This window comes from Lynx rufus, unplaced genomic scaffold (genome assembly GCF_022079265.1).
Source record: "Lynx rufus isolate CCGP_SWC_20201006 ecotype Redwood Valley unplaced genomic scaffold, mLynRuf1.p SCAF_21, whole genome shotgun sequence".
Lineage (NCBI taxonomy): Eukaryota > Metazoa > Chordata > Mammalia > Carnivora > Felidae > Lynx > Lynx rufus.
In genome coordinates this window covers 25,534,712-25,552,479 of record NW_025814836.1, presented here as the reverse complement: position 1 = coordinate 25,552,479, position 17,768 = coordinate 25,534,712, and the positions used below count along the sequence as shown (strand labels likewise).

The window sequence follows — 17,768 nt, the reverse complement described above, 5'->3', positions numbered from 1 at the left end:
CTTCGCCTTCAATTCCTCACCCCCCATCCCCCGATGGGGATGCCTAGGTTTTAGGCTGGAGTCATGAGTGCAGCTGTTTGGGAACAACAAGGGCAGGGGATGAGCAGTTTACCTCACTTGTGTATGACGCTCTGGCACCACAATTTCATTTCTGCTGCCCGCGTGCCTGTTCAGCTCTTGGCGTTCGAGTGGCTGGCAGGACTCCGAGAACCGTCTCTTCGATGACCGGCTCCCTGTGTGATAACACGGCCACCACATGCCACCTCATCTCCGGCCGCCCTCCTGGGTTGGGAGGCCTGCAATGCCGCGTGTCCTTCGGCGCCACCTGGCCCATGGTTCCGCAGGGACACAAGGGCAGCTCCAGGTCTAGCCCTCGTCTGTTCTCTGTAGTCAAAGGACTGTTGAATGGGCCTTGGAGGGCTCTCCCGCGTCCTCCCGGGGTGGGGGGGGGGATCTACACTGCACTCGGCGCCTGAGGGATTTCTGCCAGGCTCCCTTCTCGTTTGGGGCCAGATGTTACAGTCTTTGGCAGGTGCGTTCCATGATTTACAGTTTGGGATTGTGGCCACTTCATTGTTCACTGAAGACGGAGTGTTCCCTCTCTTCCATTCTCTTTGTGGGTTTTATGTTGAGTTTCAAAGGAGGGGAATGCAATTTTCTTTTAAAATCCTTGATGGGGCACCTGGGTGGCTTGGTCGGTTAAGCGTCCGACTTCGGCTCAGATCATGATCTCACAGTCCTGAGTTCGAGCCCCGTGTCGGGCTCTGTGCTGACCGCTCAGAGCCTGGAGCCTGTTTCGGATTCTGTGTCTCCCTCTCTCTCTGCCCCTCCCCTGTTCATGCTCTGTCTCTCTCTGTCTCAAAAATAAATAAACATTAAAAAAAATTAAAATCCTTGAGTGTCCTCTTTAACAGAAAGCCCTAAACTATTAATATTTTCAGTACAGAGAAAAGCTTTTCGTACGCTTTTGAATAAATAACTTAACACTGCCATTTGCCACATTATGATTTGTTTGTTTTTTTTTTTAACCAAGTCACATCATCATCTAGGAGTCTCCCATATAATAACAAATTAACGTCAACTTTTAAATTTTGGTTCATGTAACAGTGAGTAACATCACTGCCAGTCTCCACTCATAAGCCATTTCTAATGATAAATACAGGATTATTTCCCCCTCCCCATCATGAATGGGAGGATCCTTTGCAAACCCCTCTTTGGGATGGAGGTCTGATGTGACCTCGTGTCTGCTAAGTTCAAAGTTAGGGTGCCATTAGAGAATGTTCGGAGAGAGAGAAAGTGAATCAGTGCAATAAGTTACAGTTCACAGAGCAGCAACCATATGCCAAAGCTTCTACTATTTATGACACAGAAATCTGGTAGATTCCTTTGGAAGAGCTCATGGGAACAACACACCCTGAGTTCTTACAACTTTGTAAGTACCTGTGACCTTTACACTTGGAGGTCACCTTGGGAGGCTAGAGAATCCTCGCCTCACATTTCCCTTCTCTTCGTTTGTTAAACATGTTGTTCCAATGTTTTCCCCTGTGAAGTGGCATTGGTGAGAAGTCTGATGTTAACCTGACTTTCTTTCCCTAGTAAGTGACTTGGCCTTTTCGCCTGGATATACAAATAACATTTTTCTTCATCTTTAAACTCCGGCACTTTTAGCAGAAGATGTCTTGACGTTGGCGGTACTAAGTCACTTCTCCTAGGGGCGTGGTGTGCCCTTTCAATACCGCGATTTGTGTTACATGGTGATTTTCTTTATAGTTTCGTTCTGTTGTTTTGGTTTTATTTTCTTGGAACTCTAGCAAATACTTACACGTTGGATTTTTTCCCCTCCCTTCTATCTAATATTTTTTGCTTGGATTCTTCCTATTTCTCTTTGATTATTTTCAATTCCCTCCTTTCTACCACTTCTCTTACTACACTTCTTCCTAGTTTACTCTCCATTTCGGGAACCCTCCCTTAAGTTTTCTGGTTCTCTCCTGGACCACGTTAGCTCTTTTCCTTCACACCCCGGTTATTTATTCAGCTCATTTCCGGGCTTTTCTATTTCCGATCTGTTCCTGTGTATTTCTTAATTTCTCTTAGCTCGCTTCAAAATAGTAAGTTATATTTTCATCTGCATCAAGGCCGCATTTCCATGATGTTGCTATGTTACTGACACTTTTACAGCATCTTTGTATGGGGTGTGCTGACACCCCTATTTAAATGAGATCTGTTTTTTCTGTACTTTTAGGAGAGTGTAACGGGGTGGGAGTGTTTCAGGGTCCTTACTATTCCCTCTTCTGGTGTTAAGGAGAAGTAGTCAACAGTGTGGCCACAGTTCTGAGATTCATATCTTCTGGACTCTTCCACGCCCAGGGGTCCGGGCATCCATCACTTCCGCTTTGTGTCCTGTCTCAGCTTGGATTACAATCGCGGCAGGTTCGCTGGGTATTTCTTCGCACTCTTAAGGATGTGTGTTCCCCTCGTGCTCTCCAGCCCTCTTAAGGCCCGCGTAGGTGTGCGTGATGTCCCCTGCACTCAGCCACAGCCTGGCCCTGGAGTCCTCTCCCATCACTTACTGGTCTCAGACCCCGAGGGGTCACGTATGGTTGACTTCCGTGCCTCTTATCATCTCCATGTCGGTCTAGCTGTTAAACTTACAGCTCCTGCACAGTCTCCACTATTGGGTATGGTTTGGCCTCACCCACGTATAGCACTTGTGTTAACGTGACTATCTGTGTTTTTTTTCCTTTCCTTTATCAGTTCTCATTGTTCTGTTTTCTGCGTTGTTTTTTCAATTGAAGTATAGTTTTTTTTAATGTTTTTTAAAATTTATTTTTGAGACAGAGAGAGACAGAGCATGAGCAAGGGAGGGGCAGAGAGAGAGGGAGACACAGAATCTGAAGCAGGCTCCAGGCTCTGAGGCATCAGCACAGAGCCCGACGCGGGGCTCGAACTCATGGACTGTGAGATCATGACCTGAGCCGAGGTCAGACGCTCAACCGACTGAGCCCCCAGGAGCCCCTAAATTGAAGTATAGTTGACACACGGTATTATATTCATTTCAGGTGTCCAACTTAGCGATTTGACAACTCTCCATGCATTAAGAAATGCTCACCACGGTATGTGGAGTCACCTCTGTCACCAGACGAAGTTATTACGACATTGTTGATGCCATTCCCTGTGCTGTGCTTCTCACCACTGTGACTTCTTTTCTTCGTGCCTGGAGGTTTGTACCTCTTCATTCCCCTCGCCACGAGGGATCTGGGGATATTAAACAGCTGTGCTGCCATTGTGGTTTTTCTTCACTATTTTCTAACTATTTTCAGAGGAACTGCCATGGACAATATATGCTGACGTGTCACAGTATTCATTTGTCCATGGCTTCAACCACCCCTTAAACGTGGATGCTTCCCCCAGTTATAACCATCCTACAGATCTCTCTTGAGCTGCAAATCTTTACTGGTGCCTTGACAGACCCTCAAACTACACACGTTTCAAAATAAACTCATTTTGTCTCCCTTTCGGGTCATCTCCCAAATGTGTTTTTCCTTCCCCAATTAACTTTAAACTTAATGCCATCTCTTATCCCTTGACCACACCCCTCTTTTCCGCTCAAATCTTACCAGTTCAGTCACCAAATCTGCCCACTCTATCTGCTAAAGAAACATCTCCCAACACTATCTACTGTTGTTCTCTGCCTGACTGCTTCCTTATTCTCATTGGTTTTATTCCAACCCATCTAACAAGGTCTCCTAGGCTCTGGTTCCTTCTCCCCCAACGAGCTGTTCACACTGCTGCCGGAACCACATGCCTGAAAGCCTTGCGTTTCACTCCCCTATTCAGAACCCTTCTCCGTGCCCTCAATGACTGCAGGGACAACCACACACACCGAGGTCCTCCCCAGGCTGGTGGCAACCTCTCCTCTCCACCTGTCTCACCTTCCTCCATTTCTTTGCTGCAACCTAATCTCAAGCCACGTAAGACCGCCAAGCTCATAACCTGTGCCTTTGTGTGCACTCTTGTCACTGCCTGGACCCCCTTTGTCTCATTTCCACCCGGCCTGCACTCAGCCTCTAAGACCCAGTTTTACACCTGCATCTTCTGCAACACTTTCCTGGGACCCACGCAGACCCAGATGTTTCCCCTCCATTCTTCACACAGTTCTGTAGATGTGAGCCCTTTACTGGCTTGTCAGTCACAATTTTTTGTATCTGCCTCATTCAACTGTGAGCTCATGAAGACCACCTTCTTGATTGTCCCAGGTCCCCAGTGCCCAGGGTAATCGATACAGCAGTGTGCGGTCAATGTCTGCTGGTGAACCGAACAGGCATGTTCAATTTAGAAGAAGCTTTTATAAATCTCTTTATTTTAGTCAACAAGTATTTACCAAGCACCAAGTGGGATACATATATGCAGAGACGGTCCTTCCCCTCTGGCGTCTACAACCTAGTCAAGAAAATAAGGCATATTCAGGAGTGTGTGTGTGTGTGTGTGTGTGTGTGTATTATTTAACATAAATAGAACAGAGAGAAGTGTATGGACTTGAATGCACTGGGTATATTTCAAGTGGGTCAAAATGTAAGAACAAACTACCATATTAAGTCTAAAAAGACATTACTATTCAAGTAGAAGAGTGGTGATGTACAAAATTATTAATATTAAGAAACATATAATGAATACTACATAATAAAAAGAGGAAAAGGAAGATTTTAGAATAAGCCTTGTAAGCTGGAATATTCTTCTATTCATAGAAGGAATACCTAATGTATTTAGATTAATCACCTTGGATCAAGATCAAACTAATCCTGAAGGATAGGACTGATAGAATGGATTTCCATCTAGAGATAAGATATTAACTAGCTTTACCAAACACCAATTATGAAGATAAAAATAAAGAACACCTTAGAGAAGCCCAAAAGGTTCTTAAACTTTTTGAAAGAGTCCAGACATTGGAACTTCTTTCATTTCTTTTTTACTTTTTTTAATGTTTATTTATTTTTGAAAGAGAGAGAGAGACCAAGAGAGACTGCAAGGAGGGGAGGGGCCGAGAGAGAGGGAGACACAGAATCCGAAGCAGGCTCCAGGCTCCGAGCTGTCAGCACAGAGCCCGACACGGGGCTCGAACCCACGAACTGCGAGATCATGACCTGAGCTGAAGTCAGATGCTTAACATAGCCACCAAGATGCCCCCAGACATTGGAACTTCTTGAGATCACTACCATCCCAAGTAACTATCAATAAGCTAAAAGTGTCTCATTAATGAGAAGTGTGTGTGTGTGTGTGTGTGTGTGTGTGTAACCCTCTCATACAGTTGTGTGCTGCTAAATGCTTCACAAGTTCTTGGGGAGACAGCACTGACTATAACGTGTGCCGACTTCTGTGCGTGAATGCTTCCACCATGGCTGATTTCAAGCTATCAACCGAGCACGAGTTAAGAGATGACAGCTGGTTCTCACAAGCTGGAATGGATGGGCCCCAACACACCACTGCTCTCATGAGTCACAGTTAATGAGTCTATTAAAAATTAGAATGCCGTATTTATAAATCCATGTGTCCAGGACATATCTTGAGCTGTTCTTTGTGAAAGTTCTCATTAAAGAGATCTCCTTTTTACTTGGCATATGGCTATATTTCAAGAATTAAAGAGCTAGCAGACGTTGGTGGCTGAACACAGGAGCTGAAGAAGTCAGAGGCGATCACAAGTGTTGGAAAGGTGGTGATATACTAACAAGAGACAGAAGCAAGGTGGGGAGGCGGTTGGGAATTAAGTGGCTGTCTCTTTGCTTTCCCAGGATGAAGGCACATCCTATTTGGACACCTGCAGACACCATACTGAATAGAGGGTTAGAGACTGTTCCTGGAGATAGGGAATTATTTATAGAAGTCAGAGACGAGGTCAGGACACAGAATCAGCTCTGGAGGAAAAATGCAGTGATATGCATCAAATATCTGATCAAATGTTGAGCTTTTTGGAGACTTGGAGGAAGACAAACCAGTAGACAAGATGTAGTTAGGTAAACAAGAAAAATGAAAAAAAAAACACCAAGAAACATCATGAAGGAGAATGATGAAGGCAGACAAAATGGTCAAACGCTCCATCAAGATATAGAGGGTACACAATGAGGAACGGTTTCTGGATTTCAGTCAAGGAACGGATTTCAGCAAGGGGTCCGCGGATCACAGAAATCCGCCGTCTGGGAAGACTGCCCCACGCAGGAGTCAACGCTCCCTTCTTACAACTCGGAATGCAGTGTAAGAGTCGAAGGCTTCTTTCTGCCTGACGCGTAGTTCAGATCTAAAAGCCAACGAGCCAACGAACGAACGAAGCCCCAGCAGCCATGAATAGAGCTAGTGTCAGGAGAGAGGGCTGTTCCAGCTGCAGGCCGAGAGGTCTGGCTCGGAGAGAGATGGAAATGCTGGCATGGCTCCTGAGCCTTTCTGTGTCCAGGGTTAGTGGCCAGTTTCAACGCAGAAAGGCCTTATCCAGAACCACAAGATGGACGGCTGCCCCCGAGTGAGCCAGCCTGTGGCACAAGGACTGGTCTGGCAGAAACCTTCGGGGAGGGTGGCGATTTTGGCATCACTCTCTGCCAAAACAAAGCAAGTCTGAGATGAGAGGGAATGTCTACTAACGGGAGACGAGCTGAACCCCGCAGGAAACCCCACACGTGCCCCTGACTGGGCCCAAGTCTGGATGCTGGCTTTTGGTTTCAGAGCCCGAGGCCGGCTCTGCCTTCCCGGGCATGTGAGCACACCCACCCTCGCTCTCGCAGGGAAGACTTCCAGAGATGCAGCTTTGGCTGGGAGCGGGACGAGGTCTTGCCTGTGCCTGCGCTGATCTCTCGCGGTGCCCATCAGCTTGCCCTCGCCCTGCCCAGGGGTTGCCTAGGAACCTGACGAGCCTCAGGTCCCAGCCAGCTCGCGTGGGTAGCCTTCTCTCCTGTCTCCCTTTCCTCCCAGCGACAAGCCTCCCGATGAAAGATGTGCTTGTCTTCATTAGCAGGCTTGAGCTTTTCGAAAGGTCATCACTTCAACAGCACTCCGTGTTTCCCCCTGACTTTGCAAAGACTCTTGGGGAAGGGTATTTACCTGTTCAGAGCTTGCTGGGCCCCAGGACCTGTCACAGGTCTCATGGCCACTGGCCGCAAGGACACTCACTGTAGGCCAGACGGGAAAACATATGCACGCTCAGGAAGTAGCTCCCCAGGGAAATGCCATAAAACCTTGGGTCATTGTGAGTTCGAGCTGGGAAGTGCTGTGCGATTTCAGGGGCGGGAGACTTCACAGAAGAGGGAAGCTCGGGCCTGGATCCACGATTTGAGAGCGAGGACAAGAGCAAGGACCCAACGGGCAAGCACGACTGGACATAATAACGGTGTTACTTCAGTGATGCAGAACCGGGAGCAGCAAATTCACTGCTCACATCAAGAATGGACAGGAGAGGGACACATGCCCAGTCTCCACTCTAAAAGGCCGATGAGAAGAGTTTGTTCTAGAACACAAGATGGAACTGACAAGGGCTGTCTGTTCTTAGGGAAAAGGAGAAAAGAGAGAAGCAGAAAGGCGTATTTTAGAGCATGGGAGGGGTTCTAGGTCCTCCCTGGCTGCATCCAAAACACGGTGCCTGTTTTCTCCATGACCTCTGCTCACTTCCTGCCCTTCCCTTCCTGCCTTTTCCCCTCAGGTTAGGACAGCACTTGCCCAGAGAGACCATTACCCAGAGCCATTCCCACTTTGGACACAAACTCAAGGGCTGCGCAACCCTGATAAGGATGAGGGGCAGGTAGGGAAATGCTTCTCAAGCTCTGATGTGCTTTACAACACCTGGAGAGCTTGTTGAGCTGCAGATTCGGATCCTGAGGGCTGGCCTGGGGGCCGGGGGTGGGAGGGGGGGGCTCAAGATTCTTCATTTCTCAGGCGCTCCCAGCTTGTCAAGAGATGCCCGCGTGGTTGGATCTGGGCACCCTTAGTGTAGCCAGGAGATGAAGCATCACACAGTGCTGAGAGCTCTCTGCACAAGTGCCCGGCCCTTCTGCCCCCTGCAGCTCTATCCCCAACCTCGTGGAGATGGTAACTGGGCCCTTGACCTCCTCCAAGGGGGAGCAGCAGGTCTTCACACCTGGGGCTCAGCTGGGTGACTGCCATCAATACTGTCTGGCCACCAGCCTCCCTAGACACCCTCCTGTCTAACGCCTTAGCCCACTTCCCCCCGCCTGACCCAGTCTCAAAGGAATACTTCCACTGTATCTTGTGGACAGAGGAGGGGAAAGCAAGCAAGCCAGCTTTTACAGATGAAGATCCCCAGGGCAGATTCCTACCCGTCCTTCCCCGTCGCTAGCCTCGGAAAGATGCCTCGCCTGTAGCAGCCACATCTGTCCATCCAGACCCTGACCGTAGGGCCTGGATTTTCCTGCCCCTCGTGTTTCTGACCTACAACCTGGCAATTCATGGGGGAGAGTATTGGCCACTCGTTGGCTCTGGCTCCCTGGGAGGTGGACAGAGTGAGCACGGTCGCTGGATCTTGGGGCTCCTCCCGCAGACCCTGGAGGGACGGGTTTGTTTCTTGAGCATTTTCTGAGGGTTTAGGGAAACACGTATTGACGACTGTCAGTGGCCCAGATGAGGACAACGAGTGGTAGCTTGTCAGTTAAGATAGTGTTTGAATACTGGCACTTAATTGAGCTAGACCGCTAAAACAAGGAACATACAAAGCCGGAGAACAAGCAGGCAGAGGTACTGCGAGCCCCCCCTAGGCCAGAAGCATGTGCGCTCTCCCTCGGGAAGATGAGAAGGGTCCACTCTGCCAGGTGCTTCTGTCCTAGTCTCTCATGTTAAGCTCACGGCAACCACTGCATTTAAATAACGGGAAATGGGGCTCAGACAGCTTAAGCACGCTGAACAAGGACGCCCAGTTTCCAGGCAACAGAGCTGGGAATCCATCGTGGGTGCGTCTGGAGCAAAACCCCTCGCTCTTGCACGAAAGACGTACGCCCTCGTACGAACCTCGGATCACACAAACGTGGCCTCGGATCCTAGCTCTACCCTTGGGAAAGTCACTCAATCCAAATGCGCCTCTGTGTCCTCGTCCACAGAAATGGAGGGGACGTCTGCTTCCTGCACCGTCGTGGGATGGTACGACCAGAGGAGTGTAACAGGCTTTGAGCCCGGCACGGGATTGAGGACCCAGGGAAGCTCAGCCGGGTCAGGGACTGCCCTTTCTTATTTGTTGAGATGGAGTCTGATGTCAGAAGGCCTCTCTACCCCCACTGGAGGCCCCAGGATACACACCCCCAAACGCATGCCGCAGAATCTTGTGGGGGAAATAATCAGAAGCTGAAACAAAAAAGGGGGTGAAAAGGAAGTAAGGTTGGGGACAGCCCTTACCTTCGACCAGTCTCCCACCGTTAAATGTGGAGGACAGTCTGTTCGGGCGCAGGACTTGTGAGAAGACGCCTTGGGTCCTTGGCACAACTCATCGGAGAGATTCAAGAAGCCGCCGTCCGTTAACAGCTGCCGGCAGGTGACTCTTCGGTTCTGAGTCCCCCCGCCACAGGTCCTGGAACACTGAGGAGACGGAAGGAGGTGGGTCGGGGCTTGAACGGCCACGGGCGTGGTGGACCGTGGGGTCCCCGGTCTGCTGTACCTGCTGCCATTCCTCGATGTGCCAGCTAGGAGGGCAATCAAACTGACTGCAGGCTTGTAAAGCGTGGGGCTTCTCATCCCTGCATTCCTCGGGGGGGGCCGGGGACTCCCCCGGGTAGAGGCAGTGCACCTCCCGGGTCTGGATTCCGACACCACAGGTAGCCGAGCAGGGCCCCCAGGAGCCGGTGTGCCACCTGTATCAAAACACAAGGGACGGGGGAGTTGAAGTGGCCGGTGAGACCACGTGCAACGGTCCAAGCATCAACGAGTTCAAGTTCTTCTCTGGGCGCCCAGATTTCACACTCCACGCGCAGACCCGAGACCACAGCATCCCCACCGACAGATGGCGGTTAAAATACAGACATATAATATGCACAGGCAAGAAACGCGGGGAAAGTGTTTAAAGATTTTTTACCCACTTGGGAAAGCCCAGAGGACAAAAGGAGCAGATCTCTCCCCGTTCTTAACATGCCACCATATATCAATAATAAAATCTTGGTTTTGTTTTGAATAGAGCCCCAAGGCAAGCATGATTTATATGGGTGTCAGAAGAAATTTTAAATGCTTAAAAGCACACTTCAGGAAATTTTCAGGGCACCTGGATTCATTATTTGGAATATCCCTAAGAAAATTCTTCTCTGTTAGGATTGGATTTACAACACGTACGTATAATGGGATTCCTTTCCAATAAGATCTTGGAAAAATCAGGTTTTCTCATGAAACATCTGTAAAAATGAAAACCCAGGGCAGCTGCTTTTGATACATATTTCCAAACTGCATTCAAGGAAGATTCTCTTGAATCTCAATTCACACTCCCGCTAGAAGCATGTGAGAGAGCGTGGTTTCTGTCACCCACACTGGACAGCATCCCTGCCCACCTGATGGGTGAACGATTGGATGTTATAGGTATCTTAATTTGGGGATATTTAATGATCAGCGAACGCAAATTTTTAACCAGTGGAGACATATCGTAAGGAAACAATTTTAAAATGCTTACAATTGACATAAAAGGATGTTTGCTCCTAGGTGGTGGGTAATAGCAAAAAAAAAAAACCAACAAAAAGCCAATTTAATTAAACTTTATAAAATGGAATGAGACGATCTAAATGTTTAACAATAAAGGGTAAACTAAGTAACTGTATATTCATGCAGCACAATGCTAGCATCCATTTAAAAACAAAGTATAGTTATGGACATTGAAATAAATTCATGATACATGTTTATTAGAAAACAGGTCAAAAATACTGTATAATCATATTGTTTTATGCATTTATAAATGCATGCAGAAAAAAAGCCTGGATAATTACACATCAAAATGTTAACAGTGATGAGGTCTAAATGATAGGATTTTTATTTTCTTTATTCTTGCCAGTATTTCCCCTGATTTTCCTTAAAATAAACATTCATTGTTAGAAAAAATAAGTTAGTTCTTCGAAGAAAAAATAGTGTTTATCTAAGGGTGACTTTCAGTTTTTCTGATTTCTAATTTTCTATAATAAATATGTTTTACTTGTGCAAATAAGAGGAAAAATACAAAATGAAAAGTATGCGAGACAAATGCAATGGGACAAAAAGATGAAAACTTTCATTTATGAAGGCAAAGTTCACAATGAAGATATAATACTCATAAAAGTATGAAGACTGAATAAAAAGTATAAATATACATATAAAGTACAGCTGTTAGATATAAGGAAAATAGAAGCATAAGTAATAAAAAATCTTAAAAGCTATAAAATACTTCTCTAAGCCCCTGGTATATCAAGAAGGCAAACTTTAAATAAGAATATAGAAAATTTAGGGACACATTTCGAAGGCTTAATGACATAGATAAATTTTGGGGAAATTACAAAAAGTTTTATTCAAGATTGGGACTAGATCCTGTTAATTTTGTGGTTGAGTTTCTACAAATTTTCAAGAAACAGGAGAATTCCCATGTTATTTTAAAAGTTCCAAAGTAAAAAAGAAGATTAAAATATTCTCATGCATCACAAAGCTAGGAAAAAGCTTGAGCACAAAATCTGCAAATATACATAAAGGAAAGAGTTTTACATGTAACGATATATTCTAAATCCTAAATAAAAGAGAAGTATAAATCCCAAGTAAAAGAAGTTAATCAAAGGATTACAATACTAACAGTACATACTGTGGACTGAATGGTTGTATCCCTCCCCCAAATTATTTGAAGTCCTCAATTTTAATGTGATGGTAGTTGAGACTGGGACTTTAGGAGGTAATCAGAGTTAGATGAGGTCATGAGTGGGGGCCTCATGATGGGATCAGTGGCCTTATCAGAAGAGAAACCAGAGTTCTCTCTCTCTCTCTCTCTCTCTCTTTCTCTCTCTCTCTCTCTCTTTCTCTCTCTCCAACAGGAGGACACAGAAAAAAGGCAGGTGTCTTCAAGCCAGGAAGAGCGCTCTCATCAGAACTGTGCCCTTTCCAGCACCTTGATCTTAGACTTTCCAACCTCCAGAACTGTGAGAAAATAATTTTTTGCTTAATCTATCCAATCTATGACATTTTGTTATCACAGCTTGGGCTGATTAATATAGCATGTTTTTTTGACCACAGTGGAACCATATGAGACAATCCCAATACTTAGAAATAATCATCTAAATTACTCATGGATCAAAGAAGAAATCATAATGGAAATTAGACAGTATGTTTTAGATACTTGCTAATAAAAATACAAAGTGCTAAAACCTGTGGAATGCAGCTAAAGCCATGATTAGAAGAAAATCAATAGCCTTAAACGAATATATTAAAAAGAAAGGCTTAAAATCATAACCTAAGTATCCATTTCAAAGAAGTTAAAAAAAAGAACAGTACATTAACCCCCCCCCCAAAAAAAAAGTAGAAGAGAGGTACAAAATACATGAGAACAGATACGAATGGACCAGAAAACAAAAGTTACCCCTTCAAAAGACTAATAAAATTGATAAACTCATGGTGATTTCGGAAGAACAAAAAGATAATCCATAATTACCAACAAAAGGAATTTAAGAGGGGATCTCAAAGGCATTAAAAATAAAGAGTACAGGGCACGTGGGTGGCTCAATCAGTTAAGTGTCTGACTTCAGCTCAGGTCACGACCTCACGATTCATGAGGTTGAGCCCCATATCAGGCTCGGCACTGACAGTGCAGAGCCTGCTTTGGATCCTCTGTCTCTCTGTCTGTCTGTCTGTCTGTCTCTTTCTCTCTCCCTCTCTCAAAAATAAATAAACATTAAAAAAATAAAATAAAAATAAAGAGAATAAGTGTGTAACGGAAAACACTATATGTCAATAAATTAAAAAATTTACATAGACTGAAAATATTCCTACAAAAACCGACTTACCAAACTAACACATAAATGGAGAGAAATATGAATAGTTCTATATCTATTAGGTTAAATTTGTAATTTAAAATACTTAAAAAGTAAGCTCAAGTGTCAGCTTCCCTGGAGAAATTCTACTAAACATTTAATGCATAAATATTCCAACCTTATATAAATTCTCCAGAAATAGAAAAAGAGGGAAAACTTCCTGACTCATTTAGGTCAATGTCACTCATAAACACAGATGTATAAATCCTAAACAAAATATTACCAATGAAATGAGAAATAAATATCACATCATGACCAAGTTGGGATTATTCCTGGAAGGCAAAGTGGCTTCCATCTTGGCAAATCCATCAGTGTTTTTGATATTAACAAAACACAGGAGAGAAATCATGTGATCGTTTCAATAGAGGGTGAAAAACAGTTGATAATTGCACCAATATTCATGATTGAGAACTTTCTTAATCTGAATAAGTGCATCCAAAAAAGCAAATGGTAGTGGTGGGGGCAGCGGAGGAGAATAGAGCAAGATACCTGCATCCTTCTCTCTTTAAAAAACAAAAGGCAGTAACAGTTAATGAAAGACATAAGGCTCAAGCTAATTTCCCATACAAAATAAACATCTCAGTAGACCATAAATCAAATGGGAACAGTGCTGAAGTGGACTAAGGTTATCCAGGTTTAGTGGATGCCAGGATTGAAAACTTGCCATCACAGCTGGGAGTTCAATTTCTATGGGGAAAGTAAACACCTGGCACCACAGTGAGGGGGGTGACTGAAGCTAGGCTCGTTTCTAGAAACACAGTGGGCAAGACTCCCTGACCCATAACTGAAGGCTGAAGAAAAGCAGCCTGTGTGTGCAGTTGAAATTGATCAGCTGTCTGGGATAACATAAAAGAATGGAGATAACTGGAGCCTGGTTATTGAGCCAAACTGTCATATAATCTGGGAAGGGTTCTGCAAAATCTCACCTGGGATCAGAACCTAAAGGAAGCAATATGAGACCTGGTTCTGATCTGAGGCTCTTGGGGAGAGGTATTTATTCAGGTAAGCCAAAAACTCCAGAGAAGAACACGTAACTCCCATTCAATATGAGCTTGCAAACCAAAAGGTCCAAGGAGAAAAAAAATTAATGACATGAAAGCGAGCAGACACACTCAACAGATGACAGAATTCTCCCCTAAAGAAATAGAAATAACAATAGCACTACTTGTATAGCATGTACTATTTCCCACATTTGGTTTTAATATAATACTCACTTTATCTTTATAGTGTCTTAAAAAACTTTAATGTAACTATGTTGGTTTTTTTTTTTTTTTATTCTTAGGGGCTAATAATGATCCAGGAAATAGCGGACTGATTGCATATGCTTCCTTCTGTTTCCTTCCACCCACACTCCCCAAAGTACCCACTAAAAAGAGAGCAAAGGGATAAAAGTGGTGTCAAACAAAGGCATATAACCACAAAGACAAAGAGACTATCAGAGATGCATTTGAAACATTTTGTAAGCCGGAGAGAAGATGGAAAGTGATGTTTAACTTAGCAGCCTGGAGAACTCTGAAAACTAAGCCGGTATTTGTGGGAAAGTCCAAAAGCAAGAAGCCATGAGAAGATCAGACACAACATATGTCTAAAACTGGGGCATAGCTGAAGCGAAAATTCACTGAAAGTGATTCACTTAAAGTCTATATAAACCTGAAATCCTTTTGCATGTCTGAGGCATGAAGGCGATTTATTCTCCCACGCCCGACAGAAGGTCGAGGGACTTACTTAAGGACTTGGCAAAGAGCAAAAAGTGGGGGACTGTACTAAGAATGAGGAATAAGTGAGGATCTACGTATTGCCAGGTGAGACCATTAGAGTTCTTCTGTCTTGGCTCAGAAAAAATACTTCCAGACTTGTATCCTTTCCCCACGCGACAAAAGGTTGGAGAAATCATCACTAGAAACATTAACCGGCTACACAAAAACAAACTCAAAATGGATGAAAGACCTAAATGTAAGACAGGAAGCCATCAAAATCCTCGAGGAGAAAGCAGGTAAAAACCTCTTTGACCTTGGCTGCAGGAACTTCTTACTCAACGTGTCTCCGGAGGCAAGGGAAACAAAAGCAAAAATGAACCATTGGGACCTCATCAAAATAAAAAGCTTCTGCACAGTGAAGGAAGCAATGAGCAAAACTAAAAGGCAACTGACAGAATGGGAGAAGATACTTGCAAATGACATATCAGATAAAGCTTTAGTATCCAAAATCTATAAAGAACTTAACACCCAAAAAACAAATAATCCAGTGAAGAAATGGGCAAGAGACATGAATAGACACTTCTCCAAAGAAGACATCCAGATGGCCAACCAACACATGAAAAAATACTCAACATCACTCATCATCATGAAAACACAAATCAAAATCACAATGAGACACCACCTCATACCTGTCAGAATGGCTAACATTAACAACTCTGGCAACAACAGAGGTTGGTGAGGATGCAGAGAAAGTGGATCTCTTTTGCACCACTGGTGGGAATGCAAACTGGTGTATCCACTCTGGAAAACCGTATGGAGATTCCTCAAAAAATTAAACTACCCTATGACCCAGAAATTGCATTACTAGATATTTATCCATGCGATACAGGTGTGCTGTTTCGAAGGGACACATGCACCCCAATGTTTATAGCAGCACTATACACACACACACACGCACACACACACACACAATGGAGTATTCCTCGACAATCAAAAAGAATGAAATCCTACCATTTGCAACTACGTGGATGGAACTAGTGGGTATTATGCTAAGTGAAATTAGTCAGAGAAAGACAAAAATCCTATGACTTCACTCATATGAGGACTTTAAGATACAAAACAGAGGAACATAAGGGAAGGGAAGCAAAAGTAATATAAAAACAGGGAGTGGGATAAAACATAAGAGACTCTTAAATATGGAGAACAAACAGATGGTTACTGGAGGGGTTGTGAGGGGGGGATGGGCTAAATGGGGAAGGGGCACTAAGGAGTCTACTCTTGAAATCATTGTTGCACTATATGCTAACTAACTTGGATGTAAATTTAAAAAATAAATAAAAGATATTCAATAAAAAAAGAAAAAAAAAAGAAACATTAACTAGCTTGAGAGCAAAAATCAAATTCAGAAGGTCTCCCTATGAAGCAGCCCATCTAGATCACTCTAGAGTGAAGCCTACCACTCAACAAATTCTGTCCATATACACAGGGCTTCCAATCTGCCTTTTTTAATACATCATACTTAAATGAATAGTCAAGGAACATAAAATATTTAATTAAAACATCTAAGAAAAAAGAAACCAAAATAGGCATACAGGAGAAAACAGACAGAATGCAAGGTACAAAAGAAAACAAAACTAATATAAAATAAAAACTTCATAATTCATATTCTCAAGAAACAAAAGATACTGTATTCACGAAATGAAAACAGGATGTTGTTTAAAAAGATACTAGGAACCTAAAGAGAACCAAAAAGACCTGTGTAAATTAAAAATAACTAAATAAAAATGTAACCAATCAATTGAGAAATAGAAGTAAAGATAACTCTCAAAAAGTAGGAATAGAAGAAATGCAAAGTTGGGTCAGTTCAGAAAGTCCAACATTATACAATGGGAGGTTCATTTAAAAAGCAGAAGAAAAGAATAACTCGAGAAAATTTCCCAAAATGGAAAGAAGTATTAGGATTTTAAAGCCCCTCCCAATTTCCCAGCACAAAAGATAACAATGAGCTACGCCAAAGCATATGACATTGTTCCACTGTCTTCCAGAGGTAATAAAACAGGTCTGCGGGGATGATGAGGGATCTACGTGGCAAAGCAGTTCTCAAAGCAGCACTGGATGTTAGAACTCAGTGAATGGAGCAATGCTTCAAGAAATTGTTTGGAGGACACCTGGGCTCAGTCAGCTAAGTGTCCGACTCTGGATTTCAGCTCAGGTCATGATCTCAGAGTCCTGGCATCCAGCCTCGAGTCAGGCTCAGTATTGGGCATGGAGAATGCTTGATCTTCTCTCTCTCCCTCTCTCTCTACCCCTCCCCTAATTGCTCACACACATGTGCTCTCTTGCTCTCTCTCTCTGTGTCTCAAAAAAAAATTTTTTTGAGAGGAAGTGATATGCAACTTTGAAATCTACACCCAGGCAAAAGATTAAGGTGTAATAGAACATTTCCAGATATTCAAGAGCAAAAATTTAATCCCTAGCTTTCTTGGGAAGCTCCTGGATTTATGTGCTCCAACAAAAAATAGTGAACAGCCTAAGAAAGAGGAAAGCATGGAACATGAAGGGTGGAAAACAAAGAATCCAATGTAAAAGAGATGCAAGGAACCCTCAATATGAGAGTGAAAGGACACAAAAACTGTTTAGGAAGGAGCAACCAGTCCAATTTGGAGCAGGAAGAGGAAGTGCTCTGAGAGGGATATCCCCAAGAAAATGATGTAACAGAATACATGATGTATTTGAATGCACTGCAAGGATAGTTAAACCCTGGTAGATATTTTGAGAATAAATTGATGATAGGATCATAGGAACTAAGAAAACAAAAAAAATGAAGGCAATTATAAACTCCAGAGAAAACAAAAATGAAAATGCAACCATAGTAAAGTATTAAATGTTTCATTCTCCCTTTTTTAAGAACAGCTTTATTGAGATATACTTTATATAACTTAAACTTTACCTTTTTATAATGTTGCAAAGTTCCTTTTAAGAAACAGATCCTGCCTAGTCCTGGGCCCTTTTAGATACTAAAAGCCTCACTATGGTGGAACATCTGACCATGATCCAAGAGATAAGCATATGA

General features: G+C 43.8%; 1 protein-coding gene across 1 annotated transcript in view; it reads right to left on the bottom strand.

Moving 5' to 3' along the window:
- Positions 1-17,768, bottom strand: part of ADAMTSL3 (ADAMTS like 3) — a 347,278-nt gene that overhangs the window by 74,721 nt on the left and 254,789 nt on the right. Inside the window, exons 17-18 of the mRNA XM_047086812.1 lie at positions 9,638-9,830; positions 9,379-9,558 (exon numbers count right to left, since the gene is read on the bottom strand). Of these exons, the coding sequence (XP_046942768.1) occupies positions 9,379-9,558; positions 9,638-9,830 (373 nt within the window). The remainder of the gene's footprint in view (positions 1-9,378; positions 9,559-9,637; positions 9,831-17,768) is intronic.